Below are 22,001 nucleotides of genomic sequence, written 5' to 3'. Positions count from 1 at the left end.
AAGAAACACATGACACATGCAGTGAACACACACGTGTGTGAGGTAAAGAACAGTGTCCAGACGCTCACAGACCTTGATGAGACGCAGTCGGCTCTTCTGCTCTCCGTAGCACCTCTGGAAACACTCCTCAGCTCGAGCCAGTCTCTGTTTGGCGTCGTTCAGACAGTCCAGCTGCTCCAGCGCCTGGTAACACCACACGATATCCAGCTGCAGGACGGCGTAATTATCCACCGTGTTCAGCAGCGCAGAGTTGCACTTACTGCAGAAACATCAGATGGTGCTTTTGTGAGCTTTATACTGGTAAAATTAAAGATATCCTATTCGTTTCACAGAATGTTTAACATCAAAATCGAACAGTGTTGATGTAATATTTGCATACTAAACAATAACTGGTCTTTTTTTTCGAAGCATTATTGGTTGTATTATTATTGGTCTTTGCCTTTTTGCATATATGTAGCCATTAATACACTGTAAAGATTGTGTTTATGATGGAATAAACCTGATATGTGCACATTAAGTGACTGCAGTTTATTATTCATGTCATGATCAATGTAACGTGTGATGAAGTCGTACTTGAACTGTTCGTCTGCGAGGAGCAGGTGACACAGAGCAGCGCTGTGGTCTCTCTTCTTCATCAGAGCTCGACCTTTCTCATGGAAACCCATCGCCAGGATCAGAGCCTGATATCAGAACACAACGTCAGATGAATTCAGATATTAATGCAAGCACTTCTGAACTATTGTCTGTTTATAAACTCATGCAGCGCACTGAGGCATTCATTTGTCTCATCTGTGAGATTCAGAAGGCTGGATGACACATTTATTAGAATAATATTTAGGACATGAGTTGATACAGTAACATGAAGACGACAGGAATCACCTTCCTCTCGTCATTAGGGATCTGGAGTGGATTTCCTTTCTGATCTGCGATCTCTAAAAACGGGGTTGTGGCTGGATCTTCACTCCCATCTGATGGGTACAGAAGAGGAAATGATTTATTACTGACTATTAATATTATTGAAATGATTTAATATTTTAATATAATATTTAATATTTTTATTTTGAATGCTGCATTGACTAATCCAGGCCCGGACTATCTGGTGTAAACACAAATGTTTGGATTTTGTGTCATGCTCACCTCTCTCCGACAGGATCTGGAAACCCTTCTGTGTCCTCTGCACTCCTTCATCCTGACTGCGTTTCTTCTCCTCTTCCTCCCGCATTTCACTCTTCACCTCCTCCGAGGACACGTTCAGCACCATGATCTTACTGTTGTTCTTCACGTTCTGTTCATCGAGCCTCATCCCTTACAGAAACAAGGATCATGTTACAATATGCGGTAATTAATGGATTTATGAATAAATGTTCAAACAGACATCAGTCATTTACCTAGAGCCAGTTTCTTTCCAGTCAAAATCAGGTTAAAGTGTTTGAATCCAAACTCCTCACTTATCCTTTGAAAGCAGAATACGTTTATAATCAAACACAGGATGCAGAGGATGGGATAAAATCATTTAAATGATTCACCAAGAAATCAACATTTACTAGTTTGCATAATTTATTCAGTTATTCAGCTATTGATCTCTGTGAATCTGCTTTGAAACAATCTTGTATAAAGTGCTGTATAAATAAATATGACTTGACTCACTGTTTCTTCAGCTCTTGGGTGGTGATGTCCAGTTTGGTTTTTAAATGAACTTTCCTTTTCTTTTTCTTGAAGGAAACAACAAAAACCGAGTTAAATTATTGAACAATAGTTGTATAAAAGTGATTATCTGAATGCATGCAGTACCTCTCCTTCTCTGGGCAGGTGGAGCTCTAGCGTGGCCACTGACGTCTCTTTAAACTGTTTATTTCCTTCATCTTTCCTGCTGGTGTCTGATCTGATGGTCTCCAGTGATGACATCACATCCTCCACTGTAAAGCCAGTGACTGGAGCGTATTTAAGAGCCAGTTCCTGAGCACAAGAGATGAATAAAGCTGTTAGCAGCAGAAATAAAGCGAGTGATCGCAGCAGAAGTAACGCGTGATCGCAGCAGAAGTTACGCGTGATCGCAGCAGAAGTTACGCGTGATCGCAGCAGAAGTTACGCGTGATCGCAGCAGAAGAAACGAATGATCGCAGCAGAAGTAACGCACGATCGCAGCAGAAGTAACGGGTGATCGCAGCAGAAGTAACGGGTGATCGTAGCAGAAGTAACGGGTGATCGCAGCAGAAGTAACGGGTGATCGCAGCAGAAGTAACGCACGATCGCAGCAGAAGTAACGCACGATCGCAGCAGAAGTAACGCACGATCGCAGCAGAAGTTACGCACGATCGCAGCAGAAGTTACGCACGATCGCAGCAGAAGTAACGCACGATCGCAGCAGAAGTAACGCACGATCGCAGCAGAAGTTACGCACGATCGCAGCAGAAGTAACGCACGATCGCAGCAGAAGTAACGCACGATCGCAGCAGAAGTTACGCATGATCGCAGCAGAAGAAACGAGTGATCGCAGCAGAAGTAACGCGTGATCGCAGCAGAAGTAACGCGTGATCGCAGCAGAAGTAACGCTCGATCGCAGCAGAAGTTACGCGTGATCGCAGCAGAAGAAACGAGTGATCGCAGCAGAAGTAACGCGTGATCGCAGCAGAAGTAACGCTCGATCGCAGCAGAAGAAACGAGTGATCGCAGCAGAAGAAACGAGTGATCGCAGCAGAAGTAACGCTCGATCGCAGCAGAAGTAACGCTCGATCGCAGCAGAAGAAACGAGTGATCGCAGCAGAAGAAACGAGTGATCGCAGCAGAAGTAACGCTCGATCGCAGCAGAAGTAACGCACGATCGCAGCAGAAGTAACGCACGATCGCAGCAGAAGTTACGCACGATCGCAGCAGAAGTTACGCACGATCGCAGCAGAAGTAACGCACGATCGCAGCAGAAGTTACGCACGATCGCAGCAGAAGTTACGCGTGATCGCAGCAGAAGAAACGAGTGATCGCAGCAGAAGTAACGCGTGATCGCAGCAGAAGTAACGCGTGATCGCAGCAGAATAAACGAGTGATCGCAGCAGAAGTAACGCGTGATCGCAGCAGAAGTAACGCGTGATCGCAGCAGAAGTAACGCTCGATCGCAGCAGAAGTTACGCGTGATCGCAGCAGAAGAAACGAGTGATCGCAGCAGAAGTAACGCGTGATCGCAGCAGAAGTAACGCTCGATCGCAGCAGAAGTAACGCTCGATCGCAGCAGAAGAAACGAGTGATCGCAGCAGAAGAAACGAGTGATCGCAGCAGAAGTAACGCTCGATCGCAGCAGAAGTAACGCTCAATCGCAGCAGAAGTTACGCATGATCGCAGCAGAAGTTACGCGTGATCGCAGCAGAAGAAACGAGTGATCGCAGCAGAAGTAACGCGTGATCGCAGCAGAAGTAACGCTCGATCGCAGCAGAAGTAACGCTCGATCGCAGCAGAAGTAACGCGTGATCGCAGCAGAAGTAACGCGTGATCGCAGCAGAAGTAACGCTCGATCGCAGCAGAAGTAACGCTCAATCGCAGCAGAAGTTACGCATGATCGCAGCAGAAGTAACGCGTGATCGCAGCAGAAGAAACGAGTGATCGCAGCAGAAGTAACGCGTGATCGCAGCAGAAGTAACGCTCGATCGCAGCAGAAGTAACGCTCGATCGCAGCAGAAGTAACGCTCAATCGCAGCAGAAGTTACGCATGATCGCAGCAGAAGAAACGAGTGATCGCAGCAGAAGTAACGGGTGATCGCAGCAGAAGTAACGGGTGATCGCAGCAGAAGTAACGCGTGATCTCAGCAGAAGTAACGCGTGATCGCGGCAGAAGTAACGCGTTATCGCAGCAGAAGTAACGCGTTATCGCAGCAGGTGCTTCGTTCATTCACCTGTATCTTCTGAAGGTCCGCGGCGCCGCTGTCAGTCGTGAAGGGCTCCATCCACAGGCGGATGTTGTCCTGCCTGAGCAGAGCGATCAGCCGAGCCTGAATGTGCTGCTCATCCATCTCTACAAACCTTCACAGATGATCGGAGTCAGTGTCTGGAACTGAAAGTGAAACCCATCAGCCCTTGAATGGAAATCCCCTAAAAATCCAGAATTTACCATTAAACGCTAAAAATAACATCTGAGATTAGACACATTTAGACGGTTTATATAGATGATACACTTCTATATGCATGTGTCTGTGTTGTTAATGTGATTAAATATATTAGTTGTCGAGATGTTGTTGAGAACGTCTCACCTACTCTGCTGCGATGCGCACACGTGATGTTGTTGTTGTTTTCTTCCTGATTCAGTCACTTCCGGTCGCACACGTCATGACATGTCATGTGTGGGGTTTTTTGCGTTTAGCACCTCCTGCTGGACTGGGGATGAACTGTTATTATATTATATTTAAATTCATATATGTTTATAATAAATATAATCATTTATTATTTTTATTTATTTAAAGCCACACGCAAAGGAGGAAAATGCAAATAGTGCTTGTTCCCTGGAGTTCACATGACTAACTCGACTAATTTGTAATATATCCAGCTAAAAATGTGTTAATTTTATGTGTTTCCTCAGCACCTGTTTGGAGAACACTGTCAATAAAGTAAAGAAACCCTTTATATAATATATTTTATGAATATAAAGGTTTTTTTTAAAATTAATGGTTGTTATGTACACTGGCATTTTTTGTGTAATTTTTTTTAAATATGTTTGCATACTGTTGTATACTTTGTTCTAATAATAAAAATTTATATTTGATTATTATAAATCAATTATAATTCATAAATTCTAATATATATAATTAGAGAGAGATGTTTTTTATCATCAATGTTTATTTTATATAAATATCAGGTTACACAGACTGATTGTTCTTGCATTATTTACACTGAAACTTACATTTAAAATGATTTTCACAAATAATTACAAAGAATTAAGAAATGAATTAAACATGAAATGTTGAAGCAGAAAGACTGAAATAGTATTTCCTTCTAAAACACTCCAATAATCGTTGTTTTATTTACAACTTTTTTATAGTGTACATCAAATATTGATTAGATAATTAGCCTAGTGATTGTGCAAACTATGCAAAGGAACCATTATTAATATGATGCAAATGCAACTGATGTCTCAAATCATTACTTGCCAACAACTCCTCTAATATCATGTTTATGTGTATCAATATATAATACATACATGCTGCATGAATATCAACCAACATCAAAGACAACAGCTCATCTGTCGATTGTTTTTGTTGTCAGCTCATTTCTGTCGCTGCTCAATACTACTAGTTTATACAACAGAAAAGTATGAAATGTTTATTGCACATTTCTGCCAAAATCATGTTCAAAGAATGTTCCCATTAAGTTAAGAAAACATTATTTCTAAATGTTCCCTAAACATTCAAACGTTACTTTTGAATGCTCTCAACAAATAACACTTAAAAATGAAAAAACATTTCAGAACAGCTCCATGAATGATGTTTTTGTTCTAAAGTTTTGAGAACAGATAACTTTCTATTAACGTTCGTAACTTCGCCATAGCATTCCGAGAACGTTCCCTGTTGGTTATTTCATATATCCTCATTAAAGTGAGGAGTAGAGTCCCAGTCTCCTGGCGGTCTCAGACTTCCTCGGGCACTTCCTCTGAGGGAAGGGGTAATATTTGGAGCCTGCAGGTGTGGAGCGATAACTCCCAAAGCTCATCTGACGGGACAAAACTGCTGGTGCAGACATCTTCCTCGAGTTCAGAGCAGTGCAGGTCTTCAGATGATGGTTTGAGTCCTCCGAGAGCCGCTCTGACTCTGAGCTCGTTCTGGAGCCTTCAGAAGACACGTGATTCCTGTGATCAGACGCTTCGGCTGCGTGTGTCAGACGGTGCACGTCCAGATGTGTGCGCCACAGACCGCCAGCAGAATCCACGACAAACTCGACCGGGGTTTCTAGGACTGATGCTGTTGGAGAACGCGGGCACACGGGAACCACGTCCACTAGAGTTTTGCCGTTTATCTCTTCACTGTTTTGAGCTGTAGATGAACACAAGAAGAGCATTTGTCATTAAATACAACATCATGGTTTGCTTTCAAAAGACATCCCTAACAGGGAACGTTTCTCTCAGTGTTGTAAACAAACGTTCTTCCAGTCACGTTAACGGAACGTTTGTTCAGAGTTATCTGGCCTTTAATAATGTTCTCAGACCATCATCTATATATCATTCATGGAATGTTTTATTTCTGGATTGTTTTAGTTGGACGTGCATCTGTTTTTAAAAGTTACTACTTGCTTTGGAATGTTCAGAGAACATTCAAAAGTAACGTTTCTATAATGTTTGAAGATGATAAAATTGAATGTTGGAAGGTTTTGCATTGAAAGAAAAAAAAAACAGTTTTAGAACATTTAAAAAACTGGATGTTTTGGAAGAATAGAACATTCAGAAATAACATTTTAATAACTTAATAGCAACGTTATGAAAACTTTCTTAGAACATATTTTTGCTCGCTGGGTATTTAAGGTCAAATGTGTTTTCATTTTATAAGTTGTGTAACAACTGAAAATAAAAAACCACACTGACAAACATTAGGACAAAAGTCAGCTATACTGTATGTATAAAGAAGATTTAACTCAAGACAAGAGTTTTTCACTTTAAATCAGGGTGGGGCAAATTGTCACATGATTTTTTCCCCCGTGCAGTTTGTTGTTTGTTTTCTTTCCTAGGTAATAATAGTGGAAATGCTGAATATTTTTAAATGTAGTCAGTATTTCAACAGTTCTGTCTATGCAGATATTGAGAAATATTCAGTCCCTGGAGTAAAGTGTGTGACAACTTGCCCCAGACAGGTTTATGTGATAAGGGACAACAAAACAAGACATTCAGCTGTGAAATTTAATATTAAGAAGCAATAAATATCAATCACACAAGATGTAACTCACAACAGGATTATTAATTTATACAATTATTAATGTCCTTCTAGTTTTGGAATATATTCTTAGCTATATAAGAGAATGTTTATAGTACATTACAGGCTAATAGAATCTGAACTGCGCTAACACAGCTTACAAAAATGTTCTAAAAACGTTTTACTAACTTTCCCATTAAGTTATGAAAACGCTATTTCTAAAAGGTTCTCTAAACATCCAGTTTTTAAACGTTTTAAAAACGTATTTTCTTGGTTATGCGAACTTTAAGAGAACATTCCATTTTTATCATTCTTCAAACAGAATGTTACTTTTGAATGTTCTCTGAACGTTCTAAAACAAGTAACATTTAAAAAAGTTCAATGAACGATGTGTAAATAACTTTTTGAGAACATTAAAGCCCAGAATACCCTGAAAGTTCTATGGAAGAATGTTTGTTCATAACTTTGCCAAAGTTTCCAGAACATTCTCTGTCAGCTGGGCACAAATCCAAACAACTTTTCTTACCTTCCTTGAAGCACAGCACCTGAGTTTGGCGTCTCTGTTTGTCTCTGATGGAGTTGTATTGTTCTTTTAAGAGTGCGATGTCCATCCTAACACTGCTCAGCTCGTCCTCTTCAGACTGAAACATCCTCATCTCTCCCCGCACATCTGCACACGTCAGATATGAGCAACAGCATGGCCACATCCTGATAACATCCACTTTTATTGAAGTATAGTCATAAATGCAGCTTGATTTCCCCTCTGAACAGCAGATCTCATGTGGCTGTGTGCTTTGTGGGCATCGCCTCCAAGAGTTGCAACAAAGAGCAAACAAAAGAGGGCAATTCAAGGTTGTTCTGTGTGCAAAGACAATGTTAAGACATTAATTTGCAATATTCATATATTCATATTAAAATGCTGTGCAAAGTCTGTGTTTGAAAGAAAGAAATACGGTAAAAGAAAGACATTAGAAAAAGAAAATTAACTAGTTAAACTTCATAATCTCATTACTCATGAGGAATTAAATTTCTCAGCATGTTTGCACAGTATTGTTGATGCAGTGGGTGAGGTGAACATTCATAAACTCATTTTGCATGTTATTATGTTGAAGTTGTAGTGTATCTGCTGAGTAATATTGCAGTTTGTTCAGATGAATTGCTTCCAACATTGAAATAATACAGTACGATATTAGTAATTTAAATTCAGCACAAATTGCATGGCTGCTTTATTTCACACATACACTTAAATAAGTTCACTTGCATGTTTAATCTTCTCTTTCTCCTGTTCACTTCCACTGCAACTTCCATGAATTGTTTCAGACATTAATTAGTTTCCTGTTTCTGAAATGTGCTGGGAAAAAAAAAGCTTTATTAGTAAATGAGTTGGTTTAAATACATATTTCTAAAGAGCTTGACAATAATTAAACTTGACATGGCTTGGGCTACAGGTTAAAGTTCATGAAGCTTTGCAAAACATGTTTTTTCGGAGATTCACAGTCCCTTTAAGCAAAGAGCTTAGAACCCAAGAGGCGACACTTTGATACTTTTTGGGTAACAGCCACTAGATGGCGCACCGATAGCGCGGCCGCCATTATGGGGTGAAAATACTAACTGAACCATAGAATCCTTCACATCTTACGCACCCCAAATCAGAAGCGCAATAGAACATTTTAAATTAAGTCACCAGTATTGTATGGCTCCTACAGTAAATGTTGTATTGTCTTATATATGTTTTATTTTACCAATTTTTGGAATCCAACCATTCAACCATCTGAGGTAACATAGTTAGCCTACTTTATTGAGTATTTCCATTTTATGCAACTTTACACATTTATTAATAGTAAATTATTAATTAATACATTTAAGATCATCATATTTAAAGCGAACAATATATTTCAGACCTAGTGGAGTAATAGTAATAATATCTAGGTCAGAATTGAAACAGGCTATATTGTACGTTTTAATGGATCACATTACAAACATAATGATCTTATAATACATGATGCATTGTTGTGTCCATTATCACATAATTCCCACTTTTAGACACATTTGCTTTAACGGACATTAGACAACACTGCAAAATCAAGCTGTTATATTCAAATATTTATTGTCCAACATTCCCAATATTTCTGATGCATGTCCTTAATTTAATTTCTTATGTTGGTAATAATTTGTTTATAAGCCTTTTAAAGAATTTTAACCCAAACTGACTGGGTTTCTAGAGAGCAAAGGTTTTGTGAAAAAAGTGGAAGACTTAAACACAAAGTGTGTAAAATAAACTGTAAAAAGGATTTGATGATCAGTATTTTATTCTGTGTTGTCATCATTCAGGTTGGATTTCAGCTTTAATGTACTTTTTTTTTTTAACAAAGCAGCTGATATTGCCATAGAAACTAGTGGACTGCCGACTCGCTTTCACCCCAAAATGGCGGAAACGCAGGGCTGCTGCTGGGCGCCGGTGTTTCAATGGAACGTTCTATTGAGTGTCGCTTCTTGTTGGTGTATATACTTTGCTTTAAGTGTACTGTACGAAGGTCACATGCTCGCTGAGGTCATGAATATTAATTAGGCTACATGACGTTCGCCGACGTGATTGGCAAGTAGACGCTAGTCAGCTGGTGAATTAACGAATCCTGCTATGGTGAAGGTTGAGCTCATGAATGTTAAGTAGGTCACATGACTGTCACTTCAGGAAGTTTACGGTAGCGTCCTCATGAATATTAATGATGTAAGCCTTCGCTACTGTAGCGTTCGATGGCGGGATGTTTGTGATCTGAATGGCTGAAGCAGCAGATTCTTGTTTTCTAGGGTTTGATTTCAGCACGCAACAGGTAGAATCACACACACACACACACACACACACACACACACACGCACGCTTTTAATGAAGAGGGCTGTTTATAAATGTCAGTGTCTATTCTGCATAAGAGATGTTGTAGTAGAGAAATTATTGCATGATGTTTTATGATATTGTCACTTACGAAAAGCAATGTAATGCTACTATAGTACACTGATGTATTTGCCATGATATTTACGTGGTACTTAAAGTTATTTTAAAAAAATACCACGGTAATACTATGGTAAATGTCAAAAAAAAAAGTTCAAAGTACAATGATATTTTTCTTTGTACTCGTGATACAAAACACACACAGACAATCATCTGTAATGAGCTTTATCTGCCTCTGTGTGTAAATCAAAGCACCAATATGGTCACTCAGTAGCTGACCTTTGGTCTCAGAATCCTGAATATTTGGTTACATGATTGTGTTGACCCACTGATCAGGATGAGAGATCAGCTAATGCTCAAAAAGTGTGAATTTGATAATAAAAATCATTAAATGAGGCTGGCGTGGGCTCCTGGACACATGCAGTTGAATTAATAACACCATAAATCTTGGGTTCAGCTCCCAGTGAATGATAACATGCATGCCTTGAATGCACTAGTCACTTTGGATAAAATCCTCTGCCAAATGCATAACTGTAAATGTACATTAAACTCATGCAGACACTTTTAAACTAATCCGTAACATCCTGATTTTATTCTTTAAGCTGAAAGTGGTCGCTATTGATGGAAAGCTTGAGGTTGTTCATCAGAGCAGCGTTCAGTTTGACAGCGAGCTGCCGGAGTTCAGGTGAAGACGTCAAATTGCTGCTTATTGCATTTTATGTATTTTATATATATCATTTTTCTGTTTTTACAGGGTTCCCATACCATTTTAGTCCATGATTATTGGATAAGGAATTATTATTAATAACTCATAACAAACAATTTCTAAGCAATAAAGTATTTTAGAGCTAAGCTACAAAAATATATGTTTGCTATAGAGATGTTGATGATGTTCATTCAGCGTTTTGTGTCCAACGACAAAGTTATTTTCTGGAAAAAGCTTCATTTTCCTCGTGTGTGTTTCTGCAGGACTCATGGAGGAGTTCATATCCATGAAGACCAGCTGACGGTCACGTCTCCAGCGCTCATGTGGGTGAAGGTAAACATGCCTGATCATTTATCACCTGTAGTGAAGGACTAGATATATAATACATGATGATCATGAGCATGTCTAATGTACAGTGATTCCTCGTGTGTTTTGATCTGTTGTGCTGTGTGTGCGGTCCGACTGCAGGCGCTTGATGTTCTCCTGGAGAAAATGAGGAACGCTGGGTTTGACTTCTCTCGAGTGAAGGCCGTCTCAGGCAGTGGACAGGTGACTTTTAATCATTTATTTATTATTATTTATGTAGTAAAATATACTGTTTGATTATCTGAAATAAACCGTCCCTTGTAATGATGATCAGTCTTTTTTAGATGTGAATTTTAAGCATTGATCTGGTGGGAATTTGAGGGATTTCCTGTTTTTAAACTTTGTAAAATGTGGTAAATTACTAGTCTAGTGGTTTATATCTGAAAGCATAATCAAATTAGATGAAACATTTATTAAATTGACATGCAAGGAGAGATAAATGTGTAGAACTGTGCGATTGACAGACATTTCAAAATCTTAGTCCTAGCAAAAAACAAACAAAAAAACAAAAACAAAATCAGTATATTTTAAAAATATACAGATAGTACTATATAAATATTATACTTATTTATATTACCTCTTATATTTTCAATATAAGAATACAGCATATGTTTACAGCGCATTTAGCATATATATATATATATATATATATATATATATATATATATATGGCGAGTCACGTGATTACTGTGATACTCTGTGGTTACCAGTCCGGTCTGAAATAGTCACTTATTATAAGTGTACCATAATGATTCAGGGTAAGACAAAATGGATTCATGTTGTACATTATTATATAATTTCTGTAAATTCTGAACACAAAAAAAGTCACGGACAGCAGCTTTAAATTTGGCCTCGTGAGCCGAGGTTGTTGATTTCAATAAAAACACGCACACAAATCTTTTAAATATATGATATATGAATATGAGTTTTGAGAATCAGGCATAATAGGTGTTGCTATCTTGAGCTGACTGTTCAAAACGAAGTGAAACTCGTCCATAATGGTTGCTTTTCTAAAATGATAACCTCGGCCAACAAACACGACTTATACGATTTTATAAGCCCAAGTTACGACCATTAAGCGATCCGCAATATTAGTCTGCGTCAACGTAAGTTACATAGGTATTCACACTTAAGAGTTTTAAAGGTCATATATTTATTAACGAAAGATGTACTACATTTGATATGTAAAACAGATTTAATAATCTTGGGTGGTAAAATCATTTTACTTACTTGCGAGGTTGAAGGTTTCCGAAGAGAAAACATTTACAATACATTTTAGTGTAATGGTTGCATCAGATAAGCTTGGCTGTCTTCAGTCTCTTTCAGTGTCAAACTCCAACCCATGGCTCTGAACCTACCCAATGAAATTGAAGAAGACCTGACGAACATACAAAGTGACGTTAAATGGGAAGAAGCCGAATCTCATACAGCCAATCACACGCAACCAGAAGCATATGGTTACTCCCCAGTGAGCACACAGGCGGGCTCTGACAGAAACTGAGAAGAAGAGTAAATGTTACAGTAATGGCGGGCGGCTCGTGGAACCTCTCATGCTTTGGAAATACCATATACCAAAAATGGGCTAAAAGAAAACCCAATTTTTTATTATTTCAGATAGAAATGAAAAAGTATATAGAGTTACTACTTGGGTTGAAAAACAGTAAAGCAAAACGCACTATGGCTCTTTGTGAAGCTTTTATGTTATTTATATGATGATCTCATACCTCTTTTTATTTATTTATTTTTTATTTTATTCATTTTTTTTTTACCTGTATTATTGTTTATAGTATACTGTATTTTACACATATAATCATATATATAACAATGGATTTATACATTTCTAACAAACTAATGATGTGTCGTTCGCGAACGAGCCGGCTCTAAGAGCCGATTTTTTGTAGCGAACGAGAAGAGCCGACTCCGGAGAGCCGAATCTTCAGCCGCAGGCAGGGGCGGGACTTTACTAGAATGGGCACACCATGCGGCCAATCACATGGGAGGACAGACAAGGATCATACCATTATGTAAAAGAAGGAAGGGGGGCACATGCTCCGAAGACAGCGAGTGTAGTGGTACAGGCCAGGTACACAGAGCGACAGATTTAAATGATTTAAATGCAAGCGCGTTGGGAAAAAGTGAATGAGTGAAAACCGAAAAAGAAGCAGCATCTGGCTGAATTTATTTGCCTTATATGCCTTTATTTATTAGATTTGTTTGCTGTGGTTCTGTGTTCAATTTTTCAATCAAAGTTTTATTTAAATGTTAAAGGATTAGTTCACTTTCAAATAAACTTTTCCGGTGAGTAAATTATCAGGACAATTTTATTTAAAAGTGGACTAATCCTTTAAATAGTAACTGTATTTTATTTAACGAAAAAATGCATAAAAATAAGGTTTTTAAAACACTGAATAAAAAAATTGTTTATTAACACGCAAACCATTCACAATTGCTAAACTGGGCTAAAATCCGAGTGATAGCCTACTAAATGAAGAGCCACTTGGGAGCCGCAAGAGACGGCTCTTCTATGAAGCCGAGCCAAAAGAGCGGAACTTCCCATAACTATAACAAACTGCATGTAAAGCATTTTGTCTGTCCTTTTGTTCTTGTAGTCTCCACTATGGTTTGCACAGCAGTTCTGAATGAGGAAGATCCAGTCGCTTGAGAAAGCGGAATATATGGTTTCCCCACTAAGGAGAGGTGAAATTAATGCTTGCTCAAGTCAGCAGGAGCAATCTAAATATAACTAAAGATTGTGCACTGAAAAAAATGATTTATGCTCCTTGTTCAAATTACTTAATTAAAATGAGCTAAAGCAACACAATTCCTACACATTTTGTCCTAACTTAATTTCATCATGTTTAATCCACGTAAATAGATCTAGTATTGAAGTTTACTTAATCCATTTGTGTTGGGATTACATGAATGAATTTTGTTCAGTTAACTGAAAATGGGAAGTGCTTGTTAGTTCCCATCATGCATTGCATATGGCTGGATAAAGAGATAAAATGTTTAAAAATTTGATGATAATTTATGTGTTTTGCTGTAAGATGAAAACGGGGGATGCTTGATAGTGTTCAGTGTTCACTTTTATTGCAATTATTAGAATGTTTTAAATTTCACTGGGTTACCATTGTAGAGAAGAGTGGGGCATTTGCTTAGGCTGTGGACTGGTGCTTCATATTCAAGTTCAGCTTTGAGCTGAAAACTAATATTTAATGTGCTAGTGTGTGTGCTATTGTTAGCTAATAGGCTGTTGGCTATTATAGTCAAGTCTAATGAATCAATGTAACACATATATGAAGTTGAATTGAATGAAAGAACATATTGGATGAGTAAATGTTTTGAAAGAATAAATCACGAATCGATGAACCTTACAAAATTCACTTTGAGACTACTTAATTGGATCACTTAAAAATTACTTAATTTCATCATGTTGAATTTATATTAACAAATTATATATGTATAACTTAATTGATTCATGTGGGACCGATGTACACTATTAAATCATGTAAATTCAACACACTTTTTTTTTCAGTGTGTGCTAAATTGTGTGTTAATCATACTTAGATGTATCTGCACTTTTTCACAAAGACCAACACTGGGAAGTTTAATGTTTATAAAAGGTTTATTAAAAATAAGGAGCAGGGAAAAGCTTGCAAAATCCAAGGACTCAAGGTGAGGGTAAATTGTCAGTGCAGGGAGTCTTCCTGATCCTCTGAATTCCCTTTGTGATTCTTGTGTTGAAAGTGAGGGGGTCATATATTATATACGATAGTAGTAGGCCTATATAATACAGTTTTGGTATTTAGCATCCCCATTTAGCCTTGTATATTTTTTTAAACTGCTTGGCTTTTTATACTTGTTCAAGCATTGTTTTTAAATCTCACTTATAAACATCCCTCTCCCTTCCAAAAATCAGTTGAGCTGAAGGAAGTCTACAGAATCACAATCCCTAAAAAACTCCACCCATACGGTTTTGCTTAATCACATAGGCTTATGCATTCTAAATTTGTAGTAATTACCTACAATAAGGAATTTAATTCTTCATTGCACATTTAATATGGAATAAAAAGGATATTCTCATTTTACCACTTCAATCCACCACTATCATACACCCGTTTAGAAGCCTTTCATCTAATTAGGCTATGGATAAAACTGCATTAATAGAACGGGTTTTACAATTAATAGGCTGTTCGTGGTTTGTTTTGTGTTACAAACCTTATCCAATAACCTCTTAGTGTCTATTATCTGATAACATCCCCTAAAACTATAATTTAGTGAGAAATAATCAACTAGCATGCTTTAATACACAAGTTAATTCAGTTCATGTACTGATAATATACAATCTTATTCTTTAAACGTATTACCTTTTTAAAAGTGCATCACAAACGGTCTGTTCTGCTGCAACTCTAAACAATTCGTATTGCACTGTGCATATAACGGATATTAATACATCAGATTGTCAGATGATATTTATTTTTGCATGAGGCAATAATAAAAGCATAAATATAACACGATCAAAGCAATCCTTTAAAAAAACCCTTACGAAAATTGCACGCAGAGCAGTGCAAGATGAGAATTTGTGGTTAAAAAGTATATAATTATTTTTTTTTTTTGTAGAAAATGACGGATGGTTTCTCTAGATAAGACTCTTATTCCTCGTCTGGGATCGTGTAGAGCTCTTTGAAGCTGCACTGAAACTGACATTTGGACCTTCAACCCCAGTGAGGTCCACTATATGGAGAAAAATCCTGGAATTTTTTCCTCAAAAACCTTCATTTCTTTTAAACTGAAGAAAGAAAGACATTAACATCTTGGATGGCATGGGGGGTAAGTAAATTATCAGGAAATTTTTAATTCTGAAGTGAACTAATCCTTTAAGAAGACATCATCATCAGTTTGACAACACATGCTGCAAGTAATCACAACACAACCAAATACATAAACTCAGCTGTCTGCATCTTCTGAATTAAGCTGATGTGTACATTACTGCTCTAACATAATACTAATTTCAAATCATATATTCTGATATATTTATTTAAAAATAAACACATAATTGTATGCTAAAATTAGTTAAAATTAGACCCTAGGATAAGATGAACCATGCACCCTAATGCAATCCTTCTGCATTAATTCTTCTTTGATGTAAAATAAACTGAACCCCTTTGAGTTAAAATATTTACTTTAAGTCCCCCTGAGATTTTAAGTTTATTTTTCAATAATTAACAACTCATTTGCATGTTCTCTGTTCTCTGCTGGTCACATGACATGCAGGAAAACAAATAAAATGCTTTATTTGCCTTTATAATGCCTTTATCAATGGTTTTATTATAAAATTATTCTTTTTAATTTTACATTTTATTTTGGCCTACTAATTTAATGTAATTATTTAATTAATGAAATCAAATCAAAACCCAGATCTGAATAGTGAAATTTCAAAAGGCATTGAAAAACAATAAAACATGCTTTTTGTAATCATCAAGTGATAACAGAAACTATTTAATACAAAGTAAATAAAAATATGGATTAGTTCATTCCTCTGTGTCTGGACTCTTAAACCCGCTGCTCTTCATCATCATCGCTCACACTCATCCTCTGTGAATGAACATGGCCGCACTGAACTCTGGGCCGGTTCTGGTCGGGTCTCCTCTACAGAGAGAGGAACATCCAGAGACTGAAGATCCATTTCTATCACACAGAAAAGATGAAGATGAACTTAAGCACACTGTACAGATCTTCAGTCAGAAATAAATGATACAAAACTCATGTTTTGACTGTGAGTGTGTTAATAAATGAATAATATGTTCTTTAAAGAATAATCATACCGTCAGAGGAACAAACAGAAGTCATCATCTTCCAGACAGCAGACAGACAGAAGAACACTGATGGACAAACACACCTGACTGCAGACCCTGGACATTAACAGTAACACCATTAGTTATTCTAGCAGTATAGCGCCATCTAGCGTCCAAGTATTCCACTGCTCTATATCACTCTCTCATGTGTGGTACTGTCACTTTAAGAGTGGAAAGTTATTAAGTTAGTAATAAGGTATATTATTTAATGCAGGGGTGTACAATCCTGCTCCTGGAGGACCCTCAATTAAACAAACCTGAACGAGCTAATCAAGGTCTAGGTATACTAGAAACTTCCAGGCAGGTGTTTTGAGGCAAGTTGGAGCTAAACTCCCTGATTTAATGCATTACAATGCGCACTATTTTAACAGCATTTAGCCAATAATCTCGGTTAATGTTATTTAATAAAAAAAAATTAAAAAAAGCTATGTAGGCTATATCAGTTGAATTTATGAAAAATAATGTTTATTTGTTGGCTAATAATTATAAAGTAATTATTATGCTTTGGTTCATCGAAACAGTCACAAAATCAAAATTCTACCAAACAATGTCAAATCTCCTTTCACTCACTGATTATTATAAACACAACAACATGACAATAATAACACGTTATGGTTTTCAACTTACTTGTTATTTTTTTAAACACAAGATTTACGATTAATAATGGTGCAAATAATAATAATAAAACAATAGGGTTTTTTAACAGTTCACTTTTTTACAGTTGTAATATTTAAAATTGAGGTCAAAATATGTTTTGCACAAAAACTTTAAACTTCACTCTATGTTTAAGCTATTTTTTTTTTTTACAAAGTATAGGTTAAATTTAATGAAACATTTAATAAATAAAGTATAAAATGTTGCAACTTACTTGTATTGGAGTTTGGCATGCTTGAAAACTGCATAATTTTTTTACTGTGAGACTCTGACAGCCCTCAGATAACTTGATTGTGGGACTCTGACTGTACAGGCTTGACTTCATATGTGTGGATAATCCCAGCGCTGTGAATGAAGGCAGGATGTAATGACAAAAAAAAAATCCATACTGTATTCCCTCCCCAGCATAACTTGGTGGTGGACATACATTAAGCATTTGGTTGTATGTCTACTATGTCTACTTCAGCATTATAGTGAGTCACTTCCTCATGCCAGACTTCTCTTCTCCTGTTGGACACATGCAAAATACTAGCATATAAGTCCCTCATTAACAAATAGACACAACAAACTTTGTTATTCAACATAATACAATGTCACATCTCTACTTCCCACTATTTTATAAAGGTTACTGTTCTAAAATAAGACATTCTCTGACGTATGCAGCTGACAAATTAATGTCAAGTTTCAAAATGAGACACATGGCCAGTTTTTAGGAACTAAAGCACAAACCTAGAAAACACTTGTAAGAGCGGCAAGTTGTCTTTCTCACTCCTGCAGGTTCAGATTGAGTTTCCCAGGGATGTGTATGTTCACAACTGTTTTTCACTTTCACATTTGTACACCGAGTAAAGGAGTCAACATTCATGTGAATATTGTTGTAAAATTTTCAGATGATGCTGCTATACTTGGTCTTCTGCATAAAGATAAGGACATTCAACATTACGCAGAGATCACTAACTGGAGTAAAGAACTTAATTAACATCAGAAAAACAGAGGAAATTATTTTTGAGTTTAAGTTAGTGGGCAACCACTCACCTACCAGATGTACTTTTCCATCCTCATTTTAAAGTGAAGTTGGTTAAATAGAATTGTTTCTGTTAGTAATGTAATAATTTCAAATAAATAATAATTAGTAAATTAATAATCTCACACTTTCACATTTGTACCATCGAGGAATCTTTGAAATGAATTTGAAAGATTATACTTTTCTCACACGTCTGCCATAAGGCTGAAAGCTGAGATTTGAATGCGGCTCTCTGGGCATCAAGATCCGCTCGGAGCAATAACAACTGTCTCTGATGCCTCAAATGAAACAGGGAGAAGGAAGGAAACACTTGGAATCGTCAGCTTCTGGTTTGAACTATTTAGCCTTTACAATTATTATGTTTGCAGTTGCAAAGTTATTTTTTGTTGTTGTAGTTCACAAATATTACAATACATTTATTACACATTCATTTGTCTTAGGTCAAGTTGAATAACACATGGGATGTTTAGGCGACACCTAAAAACTGAAAACTCATTCATTTACATGACAATGGCATTTTGGCCGGCCTGAAAATGCAAACTTTTAGGGGAAAAAAAGTTTTTGAAAATGATGCCATAGGCTCCATATAAACAACAAAAACACAAATCTGTGAAAACGGTGATGCATGCATATTACGTGTTCAGCTTATACCCTGACAGTAACATAGTGTCGGCCCACATCTGGTCCGTGTGTAATCCACATGTACCAGATGTTTAGTTTTGCACTGTTCCCAGTTCAGTTAATTCATCTGTTGCCATGGTTTTTGATTTGCCCTCATGTTAACCTGTGGTTCATAATCTAGTTTAGCCCCAGTGTTTCCTTGTGTATTAATAGCCCTCATCATGTTCAGTTGTTCTTTGTCTGTCATTGTCAGTATTTTCTGGTTGTGCCGTTTGAGTTTTTGAGAAGTTCTGATTAATCCCGGTGTCAGGATTTGCTGCATGTAGATCCTGATTGATTTCATTCCTGCTTCAACCAGTGCAAACACTCTCCTGCTGTAGAGTTATTACTCTTTCTTCTAAAACACAGCTATATGTCTGGGTTAAATGCCCACTAAAGGAAGTTGCATGTTGGAAAGAGAGAAGAAAATCTGCTTTACCTTTTGTTAAATCGTACGCATTTTATGAGTTGCCAAATTCGTATGAATGAACTACCCCTAAGCTTGCCACTAAACCGACCCGTCACTGGGGTTTAGACAAATCATATGAATTCGTACCAGTGACATTGTACAAATTAGCCACCTCGTAAAATACGTACAAATTGGTTGTGAGACAGTGTTGGGGAAACATACTTTTTTTATCCTTAACAAAACAACCGTATCTTTGTTACGTGTGGTGCTGCAGGGATGAGACAATACACGGTAATCCACAAAGTAAGGGTCTTTAATAAACGTAGGAGCAGAAACACAACATTAACACACGGAAAGATAACAATAAGAACGGACAGGGAGTGAGTCCATTATATAGGGAGTGCTGATGAGGAAGTCCAGGTGCAGGTGATGAGTGCTGATGGGGAGATGACGAGGGAAGTGAGTGCAGGTGTGGAGACAGGAGGATCATGGGAAATGGAGTCCGGGAGACAAGGGAACTGTGACAATCTTATGTAATAAATTATTTGTTGCTTTTGCAAAACATTTTACATACACAAATGTAAATCTTTCAAAACTCCTCCATGATTGTTTTTTAAAGAGGAATTTCTATATATTTCGAGACATTGAGAGGGATGAAATGTATGGGGGGAATACTATAGGAAGTCAATGGGGCCATCAACTGTTTGGTTTCACACATTCTTCAAAACATCTTTTTAGTTAGAAGACAGAAATTCATACAGGTTTGAAACAACATGAGGGTGAGTAAATGATGACAGAATTTTGATTATTTTAAGGTGAACTATCCCTTTACAGAAGATCTCTCTTGATTTGTCACATCAGGTAGTAGATCTATCAGGGAATTTTTTTCTATTAAAAAAAAACCAAAATCCATTCTTTCCGCATACACACTTCAAGTTTAAACAACATTATGTAAATTTGTATTTTATCAATAAATCTAACATCTTAAACTCTACACACTATAAATCAATGTATTACTTATAATTTAAAGTTGACATATTTAAGATGAGTCAGATGAGAAAACACCAGTCAACGCTGTGGGACAAATAAACAAATACAATAAAAAATTAAATTAAATATAAAAGAATGAATGTCCCTTCATACAGTATCTCATCTCATTCACAGACAGCATGAACACTGGTCATTGACTGATTTATTAATATTGCACACATGACTGGAATGCACTTGTGAAAATCTTGATCTACATCCATCATTTGATCAACAATCTGGCAAGAAACAAATTCATGTTTAAAAAGGCAGCATATTGATATTTTAAATGCGTGTGAAAAAATAACTGCATTCAACATTTTGGCAGGTTCTTTGGCTCCAACGACAATGTTCAAACTGTCAGTCGAAATCAGATTATTTGATTGTTTTTAATTTTCAGGAATACCTGCACTGGCGTCTACGGCCAAAAACAGCAGCCTCATGGAGGAGTTTAACACTGACGTTGTCATACAACATGACAATGAGTAGCCATGGTGCTGGACAAAGGTTTAGATTAGCCAGAATGAGGCCTTAGGATATTTAGGTTATTTAAGTAGCTTTTATAAACGTGTCTTAGAAAAAAAAAAACATTACTGGTGTACATCTTCAGACAAAACAATGGCACTGACATATTTTAAGAGATGATTTCAGTTAAAACAGCTCAAACATGCATTTTAGACAGACTAGTTTAAGCCTTGTCAGTGAAACCGATAGAGATAGTGTTTAAGTTTTACATGCTGTAAGAAAGTGACATGTAGGCAAAAAAAAATAATTACTGAAATGCAATCAGAGTGGTCAGACAAACAGATTTCCAGAACTGAAATAGGATTTCAAAACCACATGAAAGTAGGTTGAAATTGATTTGTATTAAATGTTTTGCAGTTCACACTTACTACGATTGTATATGCACAAAAATCAGATTTGGACTGACAGTTTGAACATGGCTAAAGTGTTTGGAAGTGTTTGGAATTTGGTGTTATTTATTGTTTTAAGACACTTGTGTATCTGTGAGAAGAGCTTCAGCATTTTCTCCACAACCGTTCACGGTGACTGCTACACAATCACTGCAGCGGGTTTCCAGTCCTTTTTTATTTTTATTTTTTTAAACACAGGATCTGTAAAGAAAACAGCAGAAAACTGAGATTAGTGAAACACAATTACAAGACATGAAAACCAAATCAAATAAAACGGTGCTGAAGTCAAAGCTTAATTTTACATTTCAGCAATGTTTAAAGTGAAAACGGGAAGTGACATGTGAAGGCCAGGTGTGGTAACCCATACTCAGAATTTGTCCCCTGCATTTAACCCACCTAAGTTAGTGAAAAAACATACATGAGGATCAGTGAGTAGTGAACACACACACTGCAAACTGTGGACAGCCTTTTTTTGCTGTGGCACTCCGGGAGTGATTAGCTGCTTTTCCACTGTCGGGCCAGTGCGAGCCAGGGATTTCAACAGGCCGGGCTGAGCTAATAG

General features: G+C 37.1%; 2 protein-coding genes across 4 annotated transcripts in view; one reads left to right on the top strand and one right to left on the bottom strand.

Moving 5' to 3' along the window:
* Positions 1–4,322, bottom strand: part of nub1 (negative regulator of ubiquitin-like proteins 1) — a 7,509-nt gene extending 3,187 nt beyond the window's left edge. The window contains exons 1-9 of one of the 3 annotated variants that reach the window (XM_051882046.1): positions 4,236–4,322; positions 3,882–4,039; positions 1,792–1,956; positions 1,648–1,712; positions 1,389–1,453; positions 1,138–1,305; positions 880–968; positions 574–680; positions 73–259 (exon numbers count right to left, since the gene is read on the bottom strand). In XM_051882046.1, the coding sequence (XP_051738006.1) occupies positions 73–259; positions 574–680; positions 880–968; positions 1,138–1,305; positions 1,389–1,453; positions 1,648–1,712; positions 1,792–1,956; positions 3,882–3,998 (963 nt within the window). In that variant the 5' untranslated portion in view covers positions 3,999–4,039; positions 4,236–4,322. Of the gene's footprint in view, positions 1–72; positions 260–573; positions 681–879; positions 969–1,137; positions 1,306–1,388; positions 1,454–1,647; positions 1,713–1,791; positions 1,957–3,881; positions 4,078–4,235 lie in introns of all 3 variants that reach the window. The other 2 variants (XM_051882045.1, XM_051882044.1) reach the window with 2 other exon arrangements.
* A 5,260-nt stretch (positions 4,323–9,582) lies between these two features.
* Positions 9,583–11,289, top strand: xylb (xylulokinase homolog (H. influenzae)). The gene is made up of 5 exons (XM_051883050.1): positions 9,583–9,709; positions 10,428–10,510; positions 10,795–10,864; positions 11,000–11,080; positions 11,263–11,289. Exons 1-5 carry the CDS (start codon positions 9,656–9,658, stop codon positions 11,287–11,289), a joined length of 315 nt encoding a protein of 104 aa, XP_051739010.1. The 5' UTR covers positions 9,583–9,655.
* Positions 11,290–22,001: the final 10,712 nt, after the last annotated feature.

This window comes from Ctenopharyngodon idella, chromosome 23 (assembly GCF_019924925.1).
Source record: "Ctenopharyngodon idella isolate HZGC_01 chromosome 23, HZGC01, whole genome shotgun sequence".
Lineage (NCBI taxonomy): Eukaryota > Metazoa > Chordata > Actinopteri > Cypriniformes > Xenocyprididae > Ctenopharyngodon > Ctenopharyngodon idella.
This window is presented reverse-complemented; position numbering and strand designations above follow the sequence as displayed.